The sequence below is a fragment of the Medicago truncatula genome, chromosome 3, assembly GCF_003473485.1.
Source record: "Medicago truncatula cultivar Jemalong A17 chromosome 3, MtrunA17r5.0-ANR, whole genome shotgun sequence".
Taxonomy (NCBI): Eukaryota; Viridiplantae; Streptophyta; class Magnoliopsida; order Fabales; family Fabaceae; genus Medicago; species Medicago truncatula.
In genome coordinates, this window is record NC_053044.1 from 17850377 (window position 1) to 17878258 (window position 27882).

The 27882-nt window shown below is 37.1% G+C and overlaps 1 protein-coding gene across 1 annotated transcript; it reads left to right on the forward strand.

The window, feature by feature from the left end:
• The first annotated feature begins 16492 nt into the window (after positions 1 to 16492).
• On the forward strand, positions 16493 to 27266 carry LOC112419908 (PH, RCC1 and FYVE domains-containing protein 1). Its single transcript, XM_024778087.2, has 9 exons — positions 16493 to 17127; positions 20454 to 20540; positions 20756 to 20845; positions 21489 to 21569; positions 21863 to 22057; positions 22156 to 24294; positions 25242 to 25388; positions 26126 to 26499; positions 26726 to 27266. The coding sequence occupies exons 1-9, from the start codon at positions 17035 to 17037 to the stop codon at positions 26856 to 26858; spliced, it is 3339 nt and encodes a 1112-aa protein (XP_024633855.1). The 5' UTR covers positions 16493 to 17034; the 3' UTR covers positions 26859 to 27266.
• Positions 27267 to 27882: the final 616 nt, after the last annotated feature.

Below are 27882 nucleotides of genomic sequence, written 5' to 3' on the forward strand. Positions count from 1 at the left end.
GGTGTGACCAATGCACCTGGAGTGTTTATGGAGTATATGAATCGCATCTTCCATGCATTTTTGGATCGGTTTGTGGTTGTGTTTATCGACGATATTTTGATCTACTCCAAGACTGAAGAAGAACATGCTGAGCATCTGAAGATTGTCTTACAAGTGTTGAAAGAGAAGAAACTTTATGCTAAATTGTCTAAGTGTGAATTCTGGTTGAAAGAAGTGAGTTTTCTAGGCCATGTTATTTCCGGAGATGGTATTGCAGTGGATCCGTCTAAAGTTGAAGCGGTATCACAGTGGGAGACTCCTAAGTCAGTTACTGAGATTAGAAGTTTCTTGGGTTTAGCTGGTTACTATAGAAGGTTTATTGAAGGGTTTTCTAAGTTAGCTCTTCCGCTTACACAGTTGACTTGTAAAGGTAAGACTTTTGTATGGGACGTTCATTGTGAGAAAAGTTTCGGTGAATTGAAGAAGCGGTTGACGACTGCTCCAGTGTTAATTTTGCCGAAGTCGGATGAACCTTTTGTGGTTTATTGTGATGCGTCCAAGTTGGGTTTAGGAGGTGTACTTATGCAAGAAGGTAAAGTGGTAGCTTATGCTTCAAGACAGTTGAGAGTTCATGAGAAGAATTATCCTACGCATGATCTCGAGTTGGCGGCCGTAGTCTTTGTATTGAAGATATGGAGACATTACTTGTATGGTTCGAGATTTGAGGTGTTTAGTGATCACAAGAGTTTGAAGTATTTGTTCGATCAGAAGGAATTGAATATGAGACAGCGAAGATGGCTCGAATTGTTGAAGGATTATGACTTTGGTTTGAATTATCATCCAGGTAAAGCTAATGTTGTTGCAGATGCCTTGAGTAGGAAGACATTGCATATGTCCGCCATGATGGTCAGAGAGTTCGAATTGCTTGAACAGTTCCGAGATATGAGTTTGGTTTGTGAATGGTCACCTCAGAGCGTGAAACTGGGTATGTTGAAGATTGATAGTGAATTTCTGAAAAGTATCAAGGAAGCACAGAAAGTTGATGTAAAGTTTGTGGACTTGTTGGTTGCTAGAGATCAGACGGAAGACAGTGATTTTAAAATCGATGATCAAGGTGTGTTGAGATTCCGAGAAAGAATTTGTATCCCAGACAATGAAGAGATTAAGAAGATGATTCTTGAAGAGAGTCATAGAAGTAGCTTGAGTATTCATCCGGGAGCTACGAAGATGTATCATGATCTAAAGAAGATTTTCTGGTGGTCTGGTTTGAAACGAGATGTGGCACAGTTTGTGTATTCCTGTTTAGTTTGTCAGAAGTCGAAAGTTGAGCATCAGAAACCTGCTGGAATGATGGTACCTTTAGACGTGCCAGAATGGAAATGGGATAGTATATCGATGGATTTTGTGACGAGTTTGCCAAATACTCCTAGAGGGAACGACGCAATTTGGGTTATTGTTGATAGGTTGACGAAGTCAGCTCATTTCCTACCTATTAATATTAGTTTCCCTGTTGCCCAGTTGGCAGAGATTTATATCAAGGAGATTGTGAAGTTGCATGGTGTTCCTTCGAGCATTGTATCAGATAGAGATCCAAGATTTACTTCTAGATTTTGGAAAAGTTTGCAAGAGGCCTTGGGTTCGAAGTTGAGATTGAGTTCGGCGTATCATCCACAGACAGATGGTCAGTCGGAGAGAACAATTCAGTCGCTAGAGGATTTGTTGAGAATTTGTGTTCTTGAGCAAGAAGGAACTTGGGATAGTCATCTTCCGTTGATCGAGTTCACTTATAATAATAGTTATCATTCTAGTATTGGAATGGCACATTTCGAGGCTTTGTATGGTCGGAGATGCAGAACTCCGTTGTGTTGGTTTGAATCAGGAGAAAGAGTGGTCTTAGGACCAGAGATTGTTCAGCAAACTACTGAGAAAGTTCAGATGATCCAAGAGAAAATGAAGGCGTCGCAGAGTCGACAAAAGAGTTATCATGATAAGCGTAGAAAAGATCTTGAGTTCCAAGAAGGAGACCACGTGTTTTTGAGAGTCACTCCTATGACTGGTGTAGGACGTGCTTTGAAGTCAAAGAAGTTGACCCCGAAGTTCATTGGTCCGTATCAGATATTGGAAAGAGTTGGAACGGTGGCTTACCGAGTGGGTTTACCGCCGCATCTTTCGAATTTGCACAACGTTTTCCATGTGTCGCAACTTCGAAAGTATGTTCCGGATCCATCTCATGTGATCCAAAGTGATGATGTGCAAGTTAGAGACAACCTTACGGTAGAGACTTTGCCGTTGAGGATTGATGATCGTAAAGTGAAGACGTTGAGAGGCAAGGAGATACCTCTCGTGAGAGTCGTTTGGTCGGGAGCGACTGGTGAAAGCTTGACGTGGGAGCTTGAGAGTAAGATGCTGGAGTCTTATCCAGAGTTGTTTGCTTGAGGTAAATTTTCGAGGACGAAAATCTTTTAAGTGGGGGAGAGTTGTAACGCCCACTTTCGTTTAATCGTTTATTAAATCGAGTTTAGGCAATTATATTATATTTATATAATATATGCATGATTTTGATATGTTTTGATGAATTTTGATGATTTGATTGATGACGTGTTAAGTTATGAGTATTGAAGGATTTGATTATGATATGGGAATTATTTTATTGTTAAATAAAATAAAGATTTGAAAATAATATAAAATATTTAGTTGAGGGCTGTTTTGATATTTTAGATAGTTTTGGGGGAGAAAGTGAGATAAGATAAGTTATTAGAAAGAGGTATAAATAGGAGAAGACCTAATATTTTAGAAACTCATTGTACGTGAAAACTTTTGGAAAAGGGAGAAAAAGCCAAGTCTAGAGGAACCAAGGTAGAGTGCTGCGATTTTCTTCATAACCAGGTAAGGGTGAGACTAGTAATTCAATAGCATTGATTGTTATAATTCTGATGATTAATTGACAAAGTTAGGATTGATTTAGAAAAGTTTTGGAATTAGGTTAAAACCCTAAAAATTGATGATCAAACGGTAAAACTTGTTTAGATTGATGTAGAAACCGTCCTTTAACCTTAGAATATGTTTAGGATGAATTCTGGAATCAAAATTAGGCTTTGAACCATGTTGTGTGATGGATTTTTGAGAAAAACCCTAGTCTGCCTGTAACACTCTAATTTTTATTTAATTATTTTTAATTGTGTGGTGTCATTTATGTGATTTTTGGTGATTTATGTAGTGTATATTTATTTATTATATGATTATTTTATTAAATAATTAAAATAATATAAGAATAGGATTAATTATTATTTTGGGGGTTATGAAATAATTAACATAATTAGTAGGGAGTTAATTTCTAATTAGGGAGTGGGAGGTTACATTTTGGGAGTTGAGAAAAGGAAAGAAAAATAGAGAAAACAGTTTTACGTGAAAACAGTCTAGTTTTGGGAGAAAAGCTAGTGCAAGGGAGAGAAGCTTAGGAACCATTTGCTGCTGTATTTTTTCTGCAAATCTAAGGTAAGGGTGAGGTTTACCGCAATTTTATAGATTCTGAATGTTGATTGTGTTCTAACAGGTTTATGTGAGGATTTGGGAGAAATTGGGTTTTTGTTGATTAAGGAGTTTTGGGTGTAGGAATCATAGAATTGAGGGTAGAAATGGGTTCTGGGTGCATAAAACCTTTCATTTCATATCTGTAAACTAATTTGGGGAGTGATTTGAGGAAAAATGGGATTTTTGGGAAAAACCTGCATTCTGCCCGTACAGAAGTTCATCGCTCGCCTCGCGAGTAGCCATTACTCGCCATAGCGAGTGAACAACTTCATCGCTCGCCTCGCGAGTGATACAGCTCGCCATGGCGAGTAGCCTTGTGAAAATCTGGATTTTGAAAAAGTTGTTATAAGCCGTATTTTGGGTAGTTTCGTGTACCTAGATGATTCTTAAGAGGACTAGAGCAAGTTTTAAGTGTAAAAGATGATTAGGGAGCTTAGAATTGAGGTTTGAGTGAGAAAAATGTCATTTTTCCCGAGAGCACCATATTTCTGTTCGCCTCGAGTTCGCCTCCAACTCGCCATGGCGAGTACCTGTTTTTCTGAGCTCGCCATAGCGAGTAGATGAGCTCGCGAGGCGAGCTGCCCAGTATTTGGTTGGTTAATTTCTGTTGTTGTTTGGATTGTGTATTTTGTTGAATTATTGCATGGCTTGTATGCTGATATATATTTCCCTGGATGCTTAGTTGGTTTTGATGAATGGATGCTGACTGATGTGTGTTGTATATAAATAAATTCCCTTAAAGGTGTAAGTTGGTTGGTGAATCATATATATGTATATGTCTAGGTTGGTTGGTATGTAGATATACTCTATGGGGATTAGTTGCATTAACATAACAGTGGGAGAGCTTCGGCTCTGGAATGCTTAGTCGTTCAAAGTGGTGGAGTACTAGTTACTCAAAGTGGTGTAGTGGTGAGGACTTATGTCCTGTTGAGAATGCTTTAACCATTCGACAGCGGTGTGGGTCACGGCCCTGATTTATGGTACCACATGCATGGGAGTTTAGAGGAGTCTTAGTGGAGTGGTGATAAGTTGCATATGTTGTTGAGAGGTGTATGAATTAATATTATTAATAATATGCGAAAATGATGTTATGAAATTATAAATAATGTGGATGAATTATGATAGGGTGTTAGATTCAATCGATGTATTCTTTATCTATATTTTGTTGTGAATCTCACCCCTTCTGCTTGAAAATGTTGCCCTTCCTATGGGTAACTTGCAGGTGATCCTGAGTAGTTGGTGGTGGCTCAATGTGTCTAGGACTCTGATGCGTGGGATGGGATTTATAGTTTAAATTTCTATCTATGTATCAAATTTTGGAACAAGTTAACGTAGTCCATGTTTATCGTTGATTTTTATGTTGCGGCTTAATGCCAAGATTATTTTGGATATGGAGTTTAATTTAAAGAATTTTCCGCTGCAGTTTAATGAAGGATGTTGTTAAATAGTTTTAATCTATTTAAGAGTTTATATTTTGTAGTGTGACATGCCGTTTAATGTGGAACTCTGATTTTATAATTATAATTAAATTGATTTTGGGAAACGGGGTGTTACAATTGGTATCAGAGCAGGTTGGTCCGTCCGGCCAAGTAGTAGAGTCGTGTTGAGCCACCTAGGATAGAGTGTCAACTCTAACATTGTTGTGTTGTTGTGTTGTTGTTATTGTTGTTCTGAACTGTTGTTCATTATGTAGAATCTTAAGATGGCTGGTAGGAACGATGCTGCTATTGCTGCTGCACTTGAGGCCGTAGCTCAAGCTGTTCAACAGCAACCGCAAGCTGGTAATGGAGAAGTGAGGATGCTGGAGACCTTTTTGAGAAATCATCCCCCAGCATTCAAAGGAAGGTATGATCCAGATGGTGCCCAGTCATGGTTGAAGGAAGTGGAAAGGATTTTCAGAGTCATGCAATGCTCTGAAGTGCAAAAGGTGCGGTTCGGGACGCACATGTTGGCTGAGGAGGCAGATGACTGGTGGGTAAGTTTGCTACCGGTGTTGGAACAGAATGGAGCTGTAGTGACCTGGGCAGTGTTCAGAAGGGAATTTCTGAATAGGTATTTCCCGGAAGATGTTCGAGGTAGGAAGGAGATTGAATTCCTGGAGTTGAAGCAGGGTGATATGTCTGTTGTTGAGTATGCTGCAAAATTTGTGGAGCTTGCAAAGTTCTACCCCCATTATGCTCCGGAGACAGCTGAATTCTCCAAGTGCATAAAGTTTGAGAATGGCTTGAGGGCTGACATCAAGAGAGCCATAGGTTACCAGCAGATTAGAATTTTCTCTGATTTGGTGAGTCGCTGTAGGATCTACGAGGAGGACACCAAAGCTCATTATAAAGTGATGAGTGAGCGAAGAGGTAAGGGACATCAGAATCGTCCTAAACCGTATAGCGCCCCGACTGATAAGGGTAAGCAGAGACTTAATGATGAGAGGAGGCCGAGTAAGAGGGATGCTCCTGCTGAGATAGTGTGCTTTAAGTGTGGCGAGAAAGGTCACAAGAGTAACGTTTGTACCAAGGATGAGAAGAAGTGTTTCAGATGTGGACAGAAGGGTCACATGCTAGCCGATTGCAAGCGCGGTGATGTTGTATGCTATAATTGTAATGAAGAGGGCCACATCAGTACTCAGTGCACACAGCCGAAGAAGGTTAGAGTTGGTGGAAAAGTTTTTGCTTTGACTGGTACACAGACTGCTAATGAGGACCGTCTCATCAGAGGTACTTGTTTCTTTAATAGTACTCCTTTAATTGCTATTATAGACACTGGTGCTACTCATTGTTTCATTGCTTTAGAATGTGCTTATAAACTGGGTTTGATTGTGTCTGATATGAAAGGAGAAATGGTTGTTGAAACTCCAGCTAAGGGTTCAGTGACTACTTCTCTTGTTTGCTTGAGGTGTCCAATTTCTATGTTTGGTAGAGATTTTGAAGTAGACTTAGTTTGTTTGCCGCTGACGGGAATGGATGTTATTTTTGGGATGAATTGGTTAGAGTATAACCGAGTTCATATCAATTGCTTTAACAAGACTGTGCATTTTTCTTCTGCTGAAGAAGAGAGTGGAGTTGAAATTTTATCTACAAAGCAGATGAAGCAGTTAGAACGTGATGGAATTCTGATGTTTTCTCTAATGGCATATCTGTCGTTAGAAAACCAAGCTGTGATTGACAAGCTAGCAGTGGTGAATGAGTTTCCGGAGGTGTTCCCTGATGAGATTCCTGATGTGCCGCCAGAAAGGGAAGTGGAGTTTTCAATTGACCTTGTTCCCGGAACAAAGCCGGTGTCGATGGCACCGTACCGTATGTCAGCTTCTGAGTTAGCTGAAATTGAAGAAACAGTTGGAAGATTTACTTGATAAGAAGTTTGTAAGACCCAGTGTTTCGCCGTGGGGAGCACCTGTGTTGTTGGTGAAGAAAAAGGATGGTAGTATGAGGTTGTGCATTGACTATCGTCAATTGAACAAAGTTACAATTAAGAATAGATATCCGCTTCCGAGGATTGATGACTTGATGGACCAGCTAGTGGGTGCAAAGGTGTTCAGTAAGATTGACTTGAGGTCAGGTTACCATCAAATTAAGGTGAAGGATGAGGATATGCAGAAGACGGCCTTTAGGACACGATACGGTCATTACGAGTACAAAGTGATGCCTTTCGGTGTTACTAACGCACCCGGTGTGTTCATGGAGTATATGAATCGAATTTTTCATGCTTTTCTGGATAAATTCGTGGTGGTATTTATTGATGATATTCTGATATATTCGAAGACTGAAGAAGAGCATGCAGAACATCTGAGAATTGTGCTGCAAGTTTTGAAAGAGAAGAAGTTGTATGCCAAATTGTCGAAATGTGAGTTTTGGCTAAGTGAAGTGAGTTTCCTTGGTCATATTATTTCTGGTGATGGTATAGCGGTTGATCCATCAAAAGTTGATGCAGTATCACAATGGGAGACTCCGAAGTCGGTGACTGAAATCAGAAGCTTCTTGGGTTTGGCTGGTTATTACCGCAGATTTATAGAAGGATTTTCAAAGTTAGCATTGCCGTTGACTCAGTTAACCTGTAAGGGTAAGTCCTTTGTGTGGGATGCTCGGTGTGAGAGTAGTTTCAATGAATTAAAGAAAAGATTGACAACTGCTCCTATTTTGATCTTACCTAAGCCGGAAGAGCCATTCGTTGTTTACTGTGATACGTCTAAGCTGGGTTTAGGAGGTGTTTTGATGCAAGATGGCAAGGTGGTAGCATATGCTTCTAGGCAACTGAGGGTGCACGAAAAGAATTATCCCACTCATGATTTGGAGTTAGCTGCGGTGGTTTTTGTTTTGAAAATTTGGAGACACTACTTGTATGGTTCCAGATTTGAAGTGTTCAGTGACCACAAGAGCTTGAAATATTTGTTTGACCAGAAGGAATTGAATATGAGGCAGAGGAGATGGCTTGAGCTGTTAAAAGATTATGATTTTGGTTTGAATTACCATCCGGGAAAAGCTAATGTAGTCGCGGATGCGTTGAGTAGGAAGACACTCCATATGTCTGCTATGATGATGAAAGAATTTGATTTATTGGAACAGTTTAGAGACATGAGTTTGGTTTGTGAGTTGTCGCCTCAAAGCATACAGTTGGGGATGCTAAAGATTAACAGCGATTTCCTGAATAGTATTCGAGAAGCACAGCAAGTGGATGTCAAGTTGGTTGATCTAATGGTTACTGGTAATAGTATTGAAGATAGTGACTTCAAGGTTGATGAACAGGGTGTGTTGAGATTCAGAGGTAGAATTTGTATTCCTGATAATGAAGAAATGAAAAAGTTAATCCTAGAGGAAAGTCATAAGAGTAGCTTAAGCATTCATCCGGGAGCTACGAAGATGTATCATGATTTGAAAAAGCTGTTTTGGTGGTCTGGGTTGAAGCGAGATGTTGCTCATTTTGTGTATGCATGTTTAACTTGTCAGAAGTCTAAGGTTGAACACCAGAAACCTGCAGGATTGTTGACACCATTGGATGTACCGGAGTGGAAATGGGATAGCATTTCTATGGATTTTGTGACGAGTTTACCAAACACTCCGAGGGGACATGATTCGATTTGGGTTGTGGTTGATAGGTTGACGAAGTCGGCACATTTTATTCCTATCAACATTAGCTATCCGGTAGCTCAGTTGGCTGAGATTTATATACAAAGTGTTGTGAAGCTACATGGAGTTCCTTCGAGTATTGTGTCGGATAGGGATCCGAGGTTCACTTCTAGGTTCTGGAAGAGTTTACAGGACGCTTTGGGTTCGAAGTTGAGGCTGAGTTCGGCTTATCATCCTCAGACAGATGGTCAGTCGGAGAGGACAATCCAATCATTGGAGGACTTGTTGAGAGTGTGTGTGCTTGAACAGGGTGGAGCTTGGGATAGTCACCTACCATTGATAGAGTTCACCTACAACAACAGTTATCATTCGAGTATAGGAATGGCACCATTCGAAGCTTTGTATGGTCGAAGGTGCAGGACTCCGTTGTGTTGGTTTGAGTCAGGAGAAAGTGTTGTGCTGGGACCGGATTTGGTTCAGGAGACTACAGAAAAAGTCAAGATGATCAGAGAGAAGATGAAAGCGTCACAGAGTCGACAGAAGAGTTACCATGACAAGCGGAGAAAGGCCCTTGAGTTTCAAGAGGGTGATCATGTATTTCTAAGAGTGACTCCGATGACGGGTGTAGGACGTGCTTTAAAATCGAGAAAGTTGACTCCGAAGTTCATTGGTCCGTATCAGATTTCAGAGAGAATCGGAACGGTGGCATATAGAGTTGGCTTGCCACCACATCTATCGAACTTGCATGATGTGTTTCACGTGTCACAACTTCGGAAGTATGTAGCAGATCCTTCACATGTTATTCCGAGAGATGATGTGCAGGTTCGGGACAATCTCACAGTTGAGACTTTGCCGTTGAGGATCGATGATTGGAAAGTAAAGGCATTGAGGGGCAAGGAAATACCCTTGGTGAGAGTCGTTTGGGGCGGAGCAACTGGTGAAAGTTTGACTTGGGAGCTGGAAAGTAAGATGAGGGACTCTTATCCTGAGTTGTTTGTTTGAGGTAAGATTTCGAGGACGAAATTCAGTAATTTGGGGAGAGTTGTAACACTCTAATTTTTATTTAATTATTTTTAATTGTGTGGTGTCATTTATGTGATTTTTGGTGATTTATGTAGTGTATATTTATTTATTATATGATTATTTTATTAAATAATTAAAATAATATAAGAATAGGATTAATTATTATTTTGGGGGTTATGAAATAATTAACATAATTAGTAGGGAGTTAATTTCTAATTAGGGAGTGGGAGGTTACATTTTGGGAGTTGAGAAAAGGAAAGAAAAATAGAGAAAACAGTTTTACGTGAAAACAGTCTAGTTTTGGGAGAAAAGCTAGTGCAAGGGAGAGAAGCTTAGGAACCATTTGCTGCTGTATTTTTTCTGCAAATCTAAGGTAAGGGTGAGGTTTACCGCAATTTTATAGATTCTGAATGTTGATTGTGTTCTAACAGGTTTATGTGAGGATTTGGGAGAAATTGGGTTTTTGTTGATTAAGGAGTTTTGGGTGTAGGAATCATAGAATTGAGGGTAGAAATGGGTTCTGGGTGCATAAAACCTTTCATTTCATATCTGTAAACTAATTTGGGGAGTGATTTGAGGAAAAATGGGATTTTTGGGAAAAACCTGCATTCTGCCCGTACAGAAGTTCATCGCTCGCCTCGCGAGTAGCCATTACTCGCCATAGCGAGTGAACAACTTCATCGCTCGCCTCGCGAGTGATACAGCTCGCCATGGCGAGTAGCCTTGTGAAAATCTGGATTTTGAAAAAGTTGTTATAAGCCGTATTTTGGGTAGTTTCGTGTACCTAGATGATTCTTAAGAGGACTAGAGCAAGTTTTAAGTGTAAAAGATGATTAGGGAGCTTAGAATTGAGGTTTGAGTGAGAAAAATGTCATTTTTCCCGAGAGCACCATATTTCTGTTCGCCTCGAGTTCGCCTCCAACTCGCCATGGCGAGTACCTGTTTTTCTGAGCTCGCCATAGCGAGTAGATGAGCTCGCGAGGCGAGCTGCCCAGTATTTGGTTGGTTAATTTCTGTTGTTGTTTGGATTGTGTATTTTGTTGAATTATTGCATGGCTTGTATGCTGATATATATTTCCCTGGATGCTTAGTTGGTTTTGATGAATGGATGCTGACTGATGTGTGTTGTATATAAATAAATTCCCTTAAAGGTGTAAGTTGGTTGGTGAATCATATATATGTATATGTCTAGGTTGGTTGGTATGTAGATATACTCTATGGGGATTAGTTGCATTAACATAACAGTGGGAGAGCTTCGGCTCTGGAATGCTTAGTCGTTCAAAGTGGTGGAGTACTAGTTACTCAAAGTGGTGTAGTGGTGAGGACTTATGTCCTGTTGAGAATGCTTTAACCATTCGACAGCGGTGTGGGTCACGGCCCTGATTTATGGTACCACATGCATGGGAGTTTAGAGGAGTCTTAGTGGAGTGGTGATAAGTTGCATATGTTGTTGAGAGGTGTATGAATTAATATTATTAATAATATGCGAAAATGATGTTATGAAATTATAAATAATGTGGATGAATTATGATAGGGTGTTAGATTCAATCGATGTATTCTTTATCTATATTTTGTTGTGAATCTCACCCCTTCTGCTTGAAAATGTTGCCCTTCCTATGGGTAACTTGCAGGTGATCCTGAGTAGTTGGTGGTGGCTCAATGTGTCTAGGACTCTGATGCGTGGGATGGGATTTATAGTTTAAATTTCTATCTATGTATCAAATTTTGGAACAAGTTAACGTAGTCCATGTTTATCGTTGATTTTTATGTTGCGGCTTAATGCCAAGATTATTTTGGATAATGGAGTTTAATTTAAAGAATTTTCCGCTGCAGTTTAATGAAGGATGTTGTTAAATAGTTTTAATCTATTTAAGAGTTTATATTTTGTAGTGTGACATGCCGTTTAATGTGGAACTCTGATTTTATAATTATAATTAAATTGATTTTGGGAAACGGGGTGTTACACTGCCCGTGCTTCTGTTCATCGCTCGCCACGGCGAGTGATGATCCTCGCCTCGCGAGTGATGAACTTCATCGCTCGCCACGCGAGCCCCTTTCCTTCGCCTCGCGAGTTGTTTGGTTCAACTCGCCATGGCGAGCAACCCTTTCTCGCCTCGCGAGCTCAGGCAGAGAGCATGTCATGTTTCGTGTTTCGACCTTTTTAGTTGAACCTTGTATGCCTATGAGTGCCTGAACATACCTAGTATTGATTAGGAATGAATGTAGGATCAGAGGGAACCCAGAACAAGCTTAGTTTGGGAGTTGAGTGGTACTCGCCACGGCGAGCAAGAACTCTCGCCTCGCGAGTACAACCAGAATGTAGTTTCCTGAGTGTTTGTGCGATCTGTGTCGCACTTGTCGATCAAGAGTGAACCCCTAACTGGTAATGAGACCTAGTGATGTCGTTTAATGCAGACTGTAGAGTTGTTTAAGTCATATTAATAATAATTGAATATGAACTATTGTATTGTATATTCATGCAAAATAAGAAGATGTGATAATGATACAAATTATGTGCTTTGATATAATGATATCATCTTGTTACGTGACCTGTTTATGCTGCTTCCGTTATTTAACTAAGTGCATAATTATATGATGAAGTTTAGCTCCAAATTATTGGATGCATATTGATAAGTGATTACGATGTTTTGTTCATATGTGTCCATGCATAGCATATCATTGAGCTTAGTCCTCACCACGAAAATTAGGAGCTTTGTCCTCCGCACGTTTTATAGGAGCTTTGTCCTCCGCACGATTAAAGTATATTAATACTTATGATGACGATTAGTACCACATGCATATAAGGAGTCTAGGAGCATTGTCACATTGTCATGATTAAGATGCCTTGTTGATGATGAATGGATATGTGATTACGTGATAAGTGTTCATTGATTATGTTATGTTGTTTATAATGATTGGATATATGATTACGTGATAACTGTTTAGCATTTATGCAAAGTTAATAATGGAATGATTATGATGTTAATTTATGATTCGCAATTACATTGATTAATGTTATTTTATTATGAAATCTCACCCCTTCTGCTTGAAAATGTTGCCCTTCGTATGGGTAACTTGCAGGTGATCGTGCTTAGTGTGCAGTTGCTTCGTGAGTTGGCCTTGCCTTCACTGTGTCGTCTAGGTCGCTCTGATACGTAACGGGATGGGGTTATATGCTATAACATGCTTCATTCTTTTACGTGAACTGCTTATGTTTTGATAAACTCTTTTGAGATACTTATTGGGCCTGCGTGCCAAAATCGTTTTACGAATTATGATTATGATTTTCCGCTGCTATGTTAAAGATAATTTGTGAAGGTTAAATCATTATTTAACTGTTTTTGGATTACGTTTCTATGTGATATCCCGTTTATGGTTTTTACTCTGATAATTGTTTATGAAATTAGTATATTGGGAAAACGGGGTGTTACAACAAATCACAAACAGAAACATACCTCAAAGGTTTATGATGGTCCAACACTAACTCCACTCACTTTTTCAACTGATACACGAGATTATCACACTGTAACAACACCATAACATAATCCTCAAAGGATTATGTTGATCTAGCACAATAACCACTTCCAATTCCACCCGATACGCGACTACTCGACACCAATAACACACCAAAATCTGATCCTAGAAGCAGAACAATATAGAAACGAACTGCTATGAAGCTACAGGTCACCAAAAAAACTCGCATACACGCCCTCATATCTATGCACCATTGATCGATGCGAGATGCAAAGTTCTTTGATTTAAAACACCACCAATTCCATGAAAATAACTTTGTGTCGTCCACCATTTTATCGATGCTCACTCCTTTATTATGAAAACATTTATCATTTCTTGCCTTCCAAATACTCCAAATGCCAGCAAACCAAACCACTCTTACACATGATGAAATCACATTTTTGTTACACGACAAGCCTCCAAACTGCTCAAGATGTAAATGTCCTTCCTTTGTAAAGTTGATGATATCCCAAGCCATTTACATATTGATAATTATTTGGCAAGTGTACCAAAAGCTATCGAAGTAATAATAAAGTTCGTATCCACGAGGACCGTCGTTAATTTCTACTTAGCAAGTTCGTTAATATAAAGGATGTAGTAAATTTATGGGTTGCCCTAGGCAGTTGGATTTGGTTGCAATAAAAAGTAAATAACAGAAAATAAAATGGTTTGATAATTGGATTAAAACAGATGATCAAGCCTTTCGAATCCTCTATTGCTCACTGTGAGTAATTTACCTCTCTTCTTTCTCAAAGAAATTAACCTAGTTTTACGACGGGTTAACTAAGTGGTTTTGATCAATCTCTTAACTCAAAACCCTTTCCTAAGTTATAACCTTTTAATCTCTTAAACTGATTGAATAACTGCGGAAGCATGGTGAAAACGTTAATTCATAAGTCATAATCCTCAATTTCCTATCTCTAGGTTCCTATGTTGAATTAAACAGAATTACTATTTCAAGATTAAAAGCTAGGGTTAGTAGTCATTCAATTCCTAAGATCAATTTATGTGATTGAAAGAAGTTAGGGTTAGTAGTCATACAAACAATCATAAGAAAAGCAATGAAAATAAGTCTAAATAAAGACTAGGTTTCATTGAAATCAAAGAGAGTTCTTAACAAATTACATGGTTCACAGATCACAAAGATTCATCTCATGGCTTAATCAATCTAAGAGTTTAGCTACTCATAACTAAACAATCAAATACATAGAAAATAACGAACATACATAAACCAGAACCAACTATGAGTTTGGTTAGATCCAATGCGTGTTCTTCGGCTTCCTGGTGTCGTCTATGCTCTGTTTAGGTCTCCAAAAATCGCCCCCTAAGCTTCTGATCGCATCTGGCTTTTATAGACAAAGAATTAGGATTTCAGAAAAGCCCACCATTGTGCCACGTTTCGAGACCATCGTGGCACAATTTTCTCATTAATCCTACGTGGCAGCAAATTTACTCAACCATCGTGGCACGTTACACGTCCATCGTGCCACGATTTTTCCAGCATCTTCAGGTAAATTCCACGCTTCAAACGTGCCACGATTCAGGTCCATCGTGCACGATTTCTCCAGTAGCTAAATCTTGCATTCTTCTCCCATTTGTGCAAAACTTCTCTTTTATGAATCTTGAGATGATTTAACCATGTATACAAGCAATTGACTCTCTAAATGCCATAAAAATATCATAAAAAGACCATAAAAATAACGTAATGACGACTGTCATCACATATACCGAACCAAACACTAGAAAACGCAGGACACTTGAAAAACAAATGAGTTATCGATTCTTCACACTCGCACCCTCCCATGCATTGCAATGAGTTTTGGTCCATAATACCTCTTCTATGTAGGTTATCCCTTATTGCTAATCTATTATGAAATAGTCTCCAAACAAGACAATAAAATTTTAACGGGATCGATTTATGCTAAACTTTCGACCATATAGAATTTGAATAGCTTGACACATTAGACATCAATCCTTTATAAGTCTCTTTAACAGAATACAAATTACGATGCTCCACACCCCCTATGTTACGAATGTCTTTCCACCAAACTTAACTCAGTTGTTAGGACATTGCATTATATATGCAAGGATCGGAACCCCGAACACCCTATTTTTTGACATTTAATATGTGTGAGCTCCAACAATTAGGTTACTTGACACAAAAAAAAAAAAAACAAAACATTTTTTTTTATAAATAGTCTTATAATGAAATCCGGAGAGAGTATTTATCAGACTTTGACACAATCAAATTTCAAAAAATAATTATTCAAAGTTACAATTTTGAGGTGATTCATCATTGGCTTAAATATGCAAATAGTCCCTTCAAATATAACCTGTTTTGGTCCTTGTAAAAATAAATTAAAAACACCATTACAAAATATTATCTTTTAAAAAAATCCCTGACCCCACTTAACAGCTGATTTGACATGATTTTGGTCAAATGACGATTAAGTGGCATGGCACATAACTAAAAACTTAAAAATTATTTTTTAAAATAACAAAAATCATAAAATAAATTTTCAAATTTTTTTTATTATATAATTTTTATTTTATTTTAAATTTGAAAATTAGTTTTTTTAAAATCTGGAAATAAAGTTTGAAAATTAAAATACAAAAAGAAATTTTTAAAAATTATATAATCTCAAAATTTATAATTGTTGGTATTTTCGAAAAAAAAAATATAATCTTAAACAATTTTTTTTTGAAATTTTTTTTTTCAGATTTTTTTTTTATGATTTTAAATTTTATTTTCAGATTTTATTTAATTTCAAAAAATAATTTTCTTATTTTTTAATTACATGGACTGACACGTGGCAAAAGTTGCACATTCAACAACTGTCACATATGCATAAACATGCAAACTCAACGAAAAAATGGCGTCAAAGACTTTTTTAAATGACATAATATTTTGCAAGGAAGTTTTTTTTAAAAAAAAAAATACAAGACGCATAACTAAAATTGACTACATTTGCAATGACAAATTTCATATTTAAACCTTTACCATGTACTTAAGAAAAAGATAAATGTTAACGAGTACCTCCATAACACTCTTTAAAGATTTAAATAATAAATTTTTATTAAAATTTGTGTAATAATACATTAGAAATTAAAATATTTGACTTCCTTAATAAATAATTTCTTGTTTTGAAATGTTAATCGTTAAGAAAAAATACAATCCGCATGCATCATTGACCGAGTGACGACTAACAGTTTCCATTCCTTTCGGAATTTATGACACTCACTGTCAATTCCTGTTTTTTCGTTTCCACTCATTCTTGATTCTCTCACCCAATCAAACACGAAACTTCAGTGGCAAACCCGTAATTAAATTCCAAATCCAAGGTCAATCTTCTCCGCCACTTCACTTTTTTATCACTCTTTCTTTCCTTTTCTCATTTCACTTCTCAGCCATTCAGACACAACACTCAACAACACTTTCTCTCTCTAAAACAGATTTTCTCTCTCTACTGTAACAACTTCAGAATCAGATCAGATTTTGTTTCCTCGTAGATTTTCTCGTTCCATTTTCCCGCAATCGCTAACTTTTTCTTCTCCGCTGCAAAATCCCGAGCTCACCGATCCATCAATCGCCGGAATCTGTTGAGCATTTTCCTTCGTTCATTGATTGTGTTTTTCCTCACTGAATCGTGACCTAGAAGCTTTTTCTGTTGTTGAACAGTGCCGGAACTCACTTCGGATCTCGCCGGAGGTGTAATTGTGCGGATTGGAGTTTGATTATGATAGTGGAGGCTTTGAATTTGAGGAATTTGAGTTTGTGTGAAGAATTTAGCGCAGTGATTTGGGTTTTGGAAGGGTTTTCGGGGGGTGAATGGAAGGGTTTGGGTATGAGAATGGGTGAATGAGTTGAAGATATTGGTGTTTGAATTTTTCGTAATAGTTGAGAAGTGATTTCTTGTTCTTAGATTGAGGGATGTCACGGTCTGATACGGTTATGATGACGACAACTACTTCAACTACTTCGGATCTGAATAGAATTGGTACCGTTGAAAGAGACATTGAACAGGTATATTCGTTAATTTATATGGTTAATTGTATATTCTTCATAAATTCAAGTTCATGTTGTTTATATTTTTTAGGATTTTAATTTAGTTTATTGTTTTAATATTGTCGATAAATGTTTGATAAATAATCTAGCTAGAGGGGTTAAGGAGTATGATATCTTGAGTTCATAGCCTGGTGTAGGAAAAAATATTAAACCAACAACTAATGTCCAACGAGTAAACCACCAAATTAGTCTCTGAGTTTGTAGCATGCTCTTAAATAGATCGCTGATTTTATGAATATTTCAAAGAAAATCTTTAATTCTGTCAAATTTTATTCATAATAGTCCTTGCAAGAATATGTTAGGCACTAAATTGACAGTTAGCGGATAAATTTAGGGACCACATTGATAGAGAGTTGTTATATTTTAGGGACTTAATTGATAGAAGTAGTTAAATATAGGGATCAACTTGATATTTTAAGAGTCAGAGACCATTTTGAAATACTCATAATCTCAACAACCTATTTGAAAGTGTCCTACAAAGTCAGGGAGTAATTTGATGGTTTGCTCAATTACTAACTTTGGCTGTTAAAATAAAATTAGTCTAGGTAGTAGCTACTACAAAAAATATACAGCATACCAATTTCTTTACTAGCATGGTCTAAATTGTGTGTGTAGTGGTTATGCTGCGGTAAAATTTGGTCAAATGCGGCTGCAGTTGTGATTGTCGTGCCGTTGCGGAGACATCCACTAAAACTGTTATATTGTGGCCAAAATTGCAGTTGCGGGCTGCAATTTAAAACCATGCTTACTATCATTGTAATTTGTTTTTTATTCTTAGTGTACATTTCAGTACAGAATATTGCTTGGATTTGGATTGTGTACATTAAATGAATGAAGTTTGATTGAAATTTGAATTGTTTCTAAAAACGTTTCTTTTCTAAATTAAGCAAACTATGAAATGTTTCTTTTCTAAATTAAGAAAACTATAAAATGTTTCTAAAAATGAATGAAGTGTAATTGAATTTTTATATGATCATATATCATGATATTCTTTCGATTTTGTTTAAAATCTCAAGTATATATTAATTTAGAACTGTGGATTTTGTAGTAAGGAGAGTAAATCATATGGGGAGTAAATTCATTAGATGTAGAGGAAGACCTAGAAAACTATAAGAGAAACTATTAAGATGTAGAGATTAATGAGTTGGATATAAATATGGTATATGATTGAACATTATTGCATCGTTTGATCCATGTAGCCAACCCCGCTTAGTGAGATAAGGCTTGCTTGTTGTTGTAGACCTCCAAAATTTCCCTTCCAAACATACCCTTAATATTAATAGTATATGGCTTAGATATGAGAATACATGAAAATTGTAATACCTAAGGTATATAGCAGACTAGATATGTTAACGGGAATATATGGGTGCACATGTGTGTGTAAAATACATAATGTGTTATGTTTGTGAAGAGTTCATTGACGTGGTTCATTAATATATACCATACCAGCAGCTGATGATCACACTTTTATGAAATGATACTTGTGATTGTAATAAAAAAGCATAGACACCATATGTTTCCTTTGTTATAAATTGATACTTGTGATTATAATAAAAAAGCATAGACACCATATGTTTCCTTTGTCCATATCAAAATACATTCTTTCACCTCTATTAACTTGTTTTAGTTAAATAGCTCCCATAAATTAGAAGTTAATTCAGATTGGGGCCATATGTAATTCCAGTAATACCCCACAACCTTGCCGCTCTTGTAGGTGTGATTATATCCTTTTTGGATAGCACATAAACCCACTCCTCTGCATTCATTTTGTCTCTCTTAAAAGAATTACCAAAGGAGTATGTACTTCAATTCCTCTCCTGGTATGATGAACACAGTTGTACAAAAAGCTTCAAGCCATGTTCTTTGAGCAGTGTTCCAAATGTATCAAAGTCATATCCCAAACAGATCTAGGCATATCATATGCATATTGGTATCGGATACTTGTACACACCAATGGTTGCATTATACAATTTTGGAGTAACTTGGTTTCATCATTCACAAGGTGAAGTGAAGCACTGTGCTATTAAATTAATCACTAACTTTTTAGTATTATTACTGGTTACTTATGGCAGGATTAATTTTATCGTGGACAAAGTTGAAGTGCCATCTATTTAGGAATGTTGGTTGGTACAATTATATCAAAGATGATTTTTGCACATGTGAGAATAGACTGATAGGGTGAAAATTAAAGGAGTTAATTTAGTTGGAGAGCCTAACAATTAGAGGTTGAGGTAGACCAATATGTTTGTAATAAACACAAGTATTATATTAACATAAAAACACAAATCTTAAATTGAAATCAATATTTTTAAGTTAAAACATGTCACTGTAGACAGTAAATTACTTATCATTCATCTAATCACTGTGGTATTCCCATCTGCATCTGCATTGGTATACAAGGTAGAAATTAAAAGTAAAAATTGTGAAACAGAACTAATAAAATCTGAAGTGTGCAAGAAATTGTGTACTGCATGGGCAAGGCATGGACATGACTAGTATAGGCGTATGTGCAACCTTGGTTAAATGCCCGGTTCAAGAATTATTTTTTGACTAATACAGTGACATCATTTGTTTGGTTCATGTAGTGAACACCATCTAGTTGTGTCTTAGTTGTTTATGCCTTTGATTAACTCAATACTGTAGTGGATAAACTTGACCATTAAAATTAGTGGAGGATCTCTTACTCTTCAATTGGAGGCAGTGTTATTTAGGCTGTAGACAAGGCTGCTGACTAGAAAAATAGGATAAGAAGGAGCACTTTCCTGTGCCCAGCTGCATCTTCTTGAATTTCATGTCTCTTCGAGTCCTTGCTTGTTGTAGAGCTTCTTCTGAGTAGAGAAAATGATAAATTTCGGTAGAAAACTAACGGCTCCATGGCTATCAGAAATATTTTCAAGATTCTAGCTGCGATTTTGCTTCTATAAGTTTAGGGGACTAGATATATTAAGAGATTTTCAAAATAGGAAAAAGGTGTTGAACTGTGATCTTATTGTAGTAAACGACACCCTCTGGAATGAAATATAAACAAAAAGGGTAGTTGAAAAGTTGATGTATGTGGACTAAATTTTTAACCACGTACACGGACTTTTCAACTACCATTTTTGCTTATATTTCATTCCAGAGGGAGTATGTTGCAAATATTTTTAATTCATCTATGTTGATGTGCACATAGTTTATTGCTGTAGTGTGATGTGGAATTTGGGGCTTCAAGCAGGATTTCCTTGGAGCTTGTCTATTGTGCGGACTATACTCTGACTGAGGTTCTTTAAATATCTGAACTGCAGGCAATTACTGCTTTAAAGAAAGGGGCTTATTTGCTTAAGTATGGAAGAAGGGGGAAGCCCAAGTTTTGCCCCTTTCGGCTTTCCAATGTAAGTTTTTACTGTTTTTATGTAATATATATTATTCATTAAGAAAATCTATCTAGCTAATTTTTTCCCGAGAGATGGAAATAGGCTAGGCCACCAGAAGAGGCCTATGACTTGGCATTCATCAAGCCTAGGCCAGGCTAAGCTCTTTTTCAAATTGACAATCTTTTCTATTGTGATGTGGAATGTGAATGTATTTAATTTTTCTATTGTTTCAGGACGAATCTGTTTTGATATGGTTCTCAGGGAAAGAAGAAAAGCGCCTTAAACTAACTAATGTTTCTAGAATTATATCTGGACAACGCACGGTAAGTCTTTCAAAATGACAATGAAATCATTGATATTAATTTTTTGCTTCCGATTTTGTAAATGCCACCGATGTCATATCTCATACAGACAAATAGTTGCTGATAGCTATAATTTGTATACCTGTAAAATAAAATTTGCATTTTATTTATGCACTCTTCTGGCCTCAATTTACTCCTAGTTAAGATATATAAATTTGAGCTGTCAATCTTTATCCATGATTGACTGAGAAGTCCACCCCTCTCCCACCCCATTTTGAATGTTTCCCAATGTATACCTGTTTATGGAAATTGTTGAATCATGTTTCCTTGTAGGAAAGATTTCAGATTTATATTGATTTGGTTGCTATCCATGATTAATTTGTGGCGGTCATGGATTATTGCTCTTTCTTTCTCTCGCTATCACTGATGTAGTCTTCTAATATCAATTACTATACTGCTAAAGTCCGGGAATTTATATACATACTGATGTACTTCTGTGCTGGCTTTTCCATTAAGTTCTCATTTATCTAAAAAAATGCACCTCCAATTTGTGATGTTCTGGTGAGCATGGGCATGAGTGTATTTTACAATTTGAGTTTGACCTTGTGCAGTGAAAGCATCTCAAGTTATTATGACTGAATTAAACTTCAATTTTTTTTTTCAGCCTATCTTTCAAAGATATCCACGACCTGCAAAGGAATACCAGTCATTTTCACTTATCTACAACGAACGATCACTGGACCTGGTACAAATTTCTTCACATCCTGTTTTTGTTTGTTTTTTTAAAGAAAATAGCCATAGATGTAGCTTAGAAAAAAGTGTCTTTAGTTTCTGGGTAAGTGATGCTTGAGTTACAACTATCAGTTGAATTTAATGAATAATAATCGTACCCACAATCAACCACATCATCTTTGAAATTAAATTGATACTTTGCTAGTCAAAATATAATCACAAATATTATAGACATCATGAGCATTACTGTGGTATTCTTTGTGATTCACCTTAATAGAATATTGTGATCTGATTCTCTTATTATAGATTTGCAAAGACAAAGATGAAGCTGAGGTATGGTTTAGTGGATTGAAAGCATTGATTTCACGGAGCCATCAACGGAAGTGGAGAACTGAGTCAAGAAGTGATGGTTTTCCATCTGAAATTAACAGTCCTCGAACGTACACTAGAAGAAGTTCTCCCTTACATTCTCCATTTAGTAGTAACGAAAGCTTGCAAAAGGTATTAAACATCATCTGTATCCTTCCATTTTTTTTTCATGCTTGTCTATATTTCAGTTGGAGAGGTTTATTTGGAAGATTTTTGTTTTCCCTTTTCAGGATAGTGGGGATCATCTTCGCCTTCATAGCCCATATGAGAGCCCACCTGAGAATGGTTTAGATAAAGCATTTTCTGATGCGACTTATTATCCTATTCCTCCAAAGGGATTCTTCCCACCAGATTCAGCCAGTGGTTCAGTCCACTCCGTGTCATCAGGAGGATCAGATAGTGTGCATGGTCACATGAAGACAATGCCTATGGATGCATTTAGAGTTAGTCTATCAAGTGCTGTTAGCTCTTCTAGCCAAGGTTCTGCCCGTGATGATGGTGATGCCTTAGGGGATGTTTTCATTTGGGGGGAAGGCACAGGTGATGGTGTTCTGGGCGGTGGGATTCACCGAGTTGGGAGTCGTTTGGATGTCAAAATGGATTCTCTGTTGCCGAAAGCCTTGGAATCAGCAGTAGTTCTTGATGTACAGAATATTGCTTGTGGTGGGCAACATGCGGCATTAGTGACGAAACAAGGTGAAATTTTCTCTTGGGGAGAAGAATCCGGAGGCAGGCTTGGGCATGGAGTTGATTCTGATGTTCCCCATCCAAAGCTCATTGAATCTTTAAGTAATACCAATATTGAACTTGTTGCTTGTGGGGAGTATCATACTTGTGCTGTGACACTTTCTGGTGATCTTTATACATGGGGTGATGCCACTTACAATTATGGTCTTTTGGGGCATGGAAATCAGGTGAGCCACTGGGTCCCAAAAAGAGTAAATGGCCCCTTGGAAGGTATACATGTTTCATCTATTTCTTGTGGTCCTTGGCACACTGCTGTTGTAACCTCGTCTGGGAAATTATTTACATTTGGTGATGGTACATTTGGTGTTCTGGGTCATGGGGACCGAAGAAGTGTTTCCTTGCCAAGGGAAATAGAATCCTTGAAGGGTCTTCGTACTGTGCAGGCTGCCTGTGGTGTTTGGCATACTGCTGCAATTGTGGAAGTAATGGTTGGAAATTCTAGTTCCAGCAACTGCTCTTCAGGGAAGCTGTTTACTTGGGGGGATGGAGACAAAGGTAGACTTGGTCATGGTGACAAGGAATCAAAACTTGTTCCAACCTGTGTTGTCGCCCTTGTTGAACCTAACTTTTGTCAAGTTGCTTGTGGGCATAGTATGACTGTTGCACTTTCTAGAGCAGGCCATGTCTATACCATGGGCAGCTGTGTCTATGGCCAGTTAGGAAATCCTCAAGCTGATGGGAAGCTACCAACTCGAATTGAAGGGAAGCTTTCAAAGAGTTTTGTGGAAGAGATAGCTTGTGGTGCTTATCATGTTGCTGTTTTAACCTCAAGGACTGAAGTTTACACTTGGGGGAAAGGTTCAAATGGTCGTCTAGGTCATGGGGATACTGATGATAGAAACTCCCCAACCTTAGTGGAAGCTCTAAAAGATAAACAAGTCAAAAGTATTGCTTGTGGCACGAATTTCACTGCTGCCATATGCTTGCATAAGTGGGTATCTGGTGTTGACCAATCCATGTGTTCTGGCTGCCGTGTGCCATTCAATTTCAAAAGGAAGCGCCATAATTGTTATAATTGTGGACTCGTTTTTTGTCATTCATGTAGCAGTAAGAAGTCTATTAAGGCTTCAATGTCACCAAATCCCAACAAACCTTATCGTGTCTGTGATAACTGTTTCAACAAAATAAGGAAAACTGCTGAAACTGATGCTTCATCTCAGTCGTCTATTAGCAGAAGAGGAAGTATTAATCAAGGGTCACTTGAGTCTATTGGTAAGGATGATAAATTGGATTCCAGATCTCAAAATCAATTTTCCAGGTTCTCTTCAATGGAATCATTGAAACAAGTGGATAGAAGATCTTCGAAGAAAAATAAGAAATTGGAATTCAACAGTAGTCGTGTCTCGCCTGTTCCAAATGGTGGTTCACAATGGGGAGCAATGCATATTTCTAAATCTTCTAATCCTGTTTTTGGATCATCAAAGAAGTTTTTTTCAGCTTCTGTTCCTGGATCTAGAATTGTTTCCCGGGCAACATCCCCAATATCTAGGCGGCCTAGTCCACCACGGTCAACTACTCCAACCCCAACGCTGGGAGGACTGACAACCCCAAAGATAGTTGTGGATGATACAAAGAGGACCAACGAAAGCCTTAATCAGGAGGTTGTTAAATTAAGATCACAGGTATACTGCTTTATGCTTTCATTGATGGATAATATTGCCTTGATGAATAGGTTATTTTAATAGAATTTAATGACCTATCCATCATGTGGCACAAAAATAAATAATGGAGTTTCATTTCATACAACTTTTACTATTATGCTTGGACTGTTGCTAGCTAGATTGGAGATGATTTAATTACTTGTTCATTGTCTAATAATGGTTGTCATGTAAATTTTTATTTTTTAATTATTGTTATGTCAGAATATGTGCCACACGTGACTGTTTCAGGTAGGGCTGCTGATGGGCATAGCTGACTCAGTAACTATTTAATTCTCAGTTTGTAACAGCTCAAGAAGCTAGCTCATGAACTTGTGAGCTGATCTTGAGTCATAAACTCTGACTTGTTTAGTGAATGAGCTGAGCTTGAGATTTTATAGGTTTAACTCTGTCTAGTTCATAGCAGGCCCTAGTTTCAGATTGTCAGTTTCTGTACATAAGGCTTTTATCACCAAAAGAAAGAAGATTTTTATTCATGTTTGAGTCGACACCACTTAACAGTGAATTTCTTTCTTCACCTTTTTTACGAGGTTCAATTAATAAATTTTTAAGAGCTTCTTGTGGTCACTTGTCAAAACAATTTTTTTCATTAACAGTTGGACATCTGACATCCATATTCTACTATCATAGGCCGGAAATATGATTCGTTCTTTTGCTCCCTGTATTTTCGAAACTACAACAAGATGATATACCAATAGGCTGGAAATTATTTATTTCTTCTCCTTTCCTTTTTGTTTTCTTTCTAAACCATAACAAGATGTTTTACTCATTTGATTATTGTAGTATGTTGTTTTATCCACGTAACCAAATGCACCCTGTGGGATAAAGCCTGATTGTCATTATTTTTATTATTATTTTTTAAAAATAAATCTATTTGTACTGAGCTCATTGAATATTTTGGCCCCTTTTAGGTGGAAAACTTGACTCGGAAATCCCAGCTTCAAGAAGATGAGTTGGCAAAAACAACTAAACAGCTAAAAGAAGCAATAGCAATTGCCAGCGAAGAAACTGCCAAATGCAAAGCAGCAAAGGAAGTGATCAAGTCACTTACTGCCCAGGTAGAAATTCCAATCCCTCAAACCACTTTTAACAAACTAGATTCATGTTACATGGCCAAAAGCTTTCTACTCATGAAAAAATAAGTGGTTGGTAAAAAATTTCCTTTCAAATAAGCCAACTAATATCTCCTAGAAAACCTTATCCAAGCATTTGAACCTTGTCTAACTGAACTAGTAGTAAAGCTACACTGATAGCAGAAAATCTTTAGATAAAGATAAATAGATGTGGTTGCGAGACCAAGCATAATACCACTGGTGGCTAGTGCCTAGTGTCTTCTAAAAAAAAAAAAATTTCATTCACTTTCTTCTTTTTCTGCGTTTATCATTTATATTCACAGCATAAGGTTCAAGTAAATAGCCAGCCTCTGGGAAATAAAAATAAAAGCCTAAATGTACGGAAAATCTCACAAATCTGGAAGTCTATTCATTGATTTCACACACACACACACACACACACACACACACACATATATATATATATATATATATATATATATATATATATATAATATTGTAATAAATTTGCTTAGACACTAGGACTAAAAAGAGTAATATTAACTGAATTATTTATAGCTAATTTCTAAGTACAAGCACTGACAGTTAGCAATCAATAACTAAACCAACGGGTTGTTAATTTATATATTCTTTAAGCCTATGTCTTATACATTTATATTAGATGTAAGATTTATGTAGTCTCTCGTTGGTCATATCTCTCCTTGTTTCTTTGCACTGAATAGCTGAAGGACATGGCTGAGAGGCTTCCCATAGGAGCAGCTAGGAATGTCAGATCACCCTCTTACTCCACTCCCGGTTCCAATGACTTAAGCATTGCTTCCGTTGATCGACTGAATATTCAAGCAACAAGCCCAGAAACGGATGTAACTGGATCATATAACCAGTTATTTTCAAATGGATCAAGCACTGTCACTGACCGTTCTGCTGGCCACTGTAAACATAGTCAATCAGATGCAGCTAACAAAAATGGGAGCAAACCAAAGGATAATGAGTCCCGTAATGAGAGCGAATGGGTTGAGCAAGATGAGCCTGGTGTATATATTACTCTTACTTCCCTCGCAGGCGGTGCAATAGATCTTAAGAGGGTTCGATTCAGGTATGAAATGCTTTATTGTATTGACATTATTTTTTTCTTGTCAACTTAATAACTCTTCTCCAAAATTTGGTATTCATGGACATGGTGTTTAACAGAAACAAACAATTTCCTTCGTAAATGCTTTACCTCTAATTTGATATCTAATGGGAAAGCAAAAGCTTTACTAGAAATTATTTCATACGTTAACTGTGTTATAACCTGGAAAATTTTGAATTGGTGAATGCAGTCGCAAGCGGTTTAGTGAAAAACAAGCAGAACATTGGTGGGCTGAGAATCGGATAAGAGTATATGAACAGTACAATGTGCGTATGGTTGACAAGTCGACCATTGGTATTGGGAGTGTGGACCTAGCTCATTGATGTGATCACCTCTAAATGATTGAGATGCTTCGGCTGGAGTTAAGCTAGAACGTTTCATCATTTGGCTTCCATCTAATATTAAGCTTTGAGGGAAGCTGGAATTGGCATAATAGGACAGAATAGGGATTTGATTGTGATATTTTAATTTCACTTTTTTTTTTTTTTTTTTTTTAATTTGATTCCACTTTCCATTTTTTCCCCTACATCTACCTTGTGTAGGGATTGTAAGGTGAGAAATGTAAATTTTTAGTAGGTTACTATCTCTTACTGAAAGTAGCTGCTATGTAAATTTCATAAGCGAATGTATTTACAAGGGTTTTTTTTTCTACACTGGTATAATATACCTTCACCCATGTGAGAGGTGGTTCTAATTCTAAGTAGTTAATATAAATCCTTCTATAAAATGCATTTTTTTTTCCTTCCTATTTTTCCCTTGCTATATATAATTATTTGCAGCATTTTCATTATTGTCCCTATCTATGTATATTCTCATTGATCAATGTGCAAAAAATGCAATGGGGGTGATGTTCCTGTATATTGCTTATTTAGTTTTGTTGTCGTTGCTTCATGAAATGCCAGCCTAAACCCATGAAACCAAATCTGATTTTGGTAGTTTTTAGATTTGATTAATGTTCTACTTAAACCTGATTTGACTTAGGAGCTGTCTATAGTTTTCTCTAAAATAACTAAAAACCCATTAAAAGAGGGTGTTTGTCGTATTTGTCAAAGGAGAAAATAATATAATAACTACTATTAATATAATTTTTTATTTTATTTTTACTTCTGTTATCTGTAACTGTTATTATTGTAGCGCATTAGAACAGTGGAAGCTATGAAATTTTGTATTATTCAATTGGACAGGAAAATTTTTAAAAATAAAATAGTTAAATCAAGAGTTCTGCCAAAGAACATTATTTACAAGGATCTTATCAAAAAAATATTATTTACAGGATTACTTTGTATCCATCTTTCTTGTGCAGGACATCTATACAGTGTGGGTGTTGGACAATTGCACCACCTACAT

Excerpts from the sequence above, each read along its gene's own strand:
- LOC112419908 (XM_024778087.2), top strand. The coding sequence starts at position 17,035 with ATGTCACGGTCTGATACGGTTATGATGACGACAACTACTTCAACTACT. Across the intron at positions 17,128-20,453 it reads TTGAAAGAGACATTGAACAG|GCAATTACTGCTTTAAAGAA; the intron begins GTATATTCGTTA and ends TCTGAACTGCAG. Across the intron at positions 24,295-25,241 it reads TTGTTAAATTAAGATCACAG|GTGGAAAACTTGACTCGGAA; the intron begins GTATACTGCTTT and ends GGCCCCTTTTAG.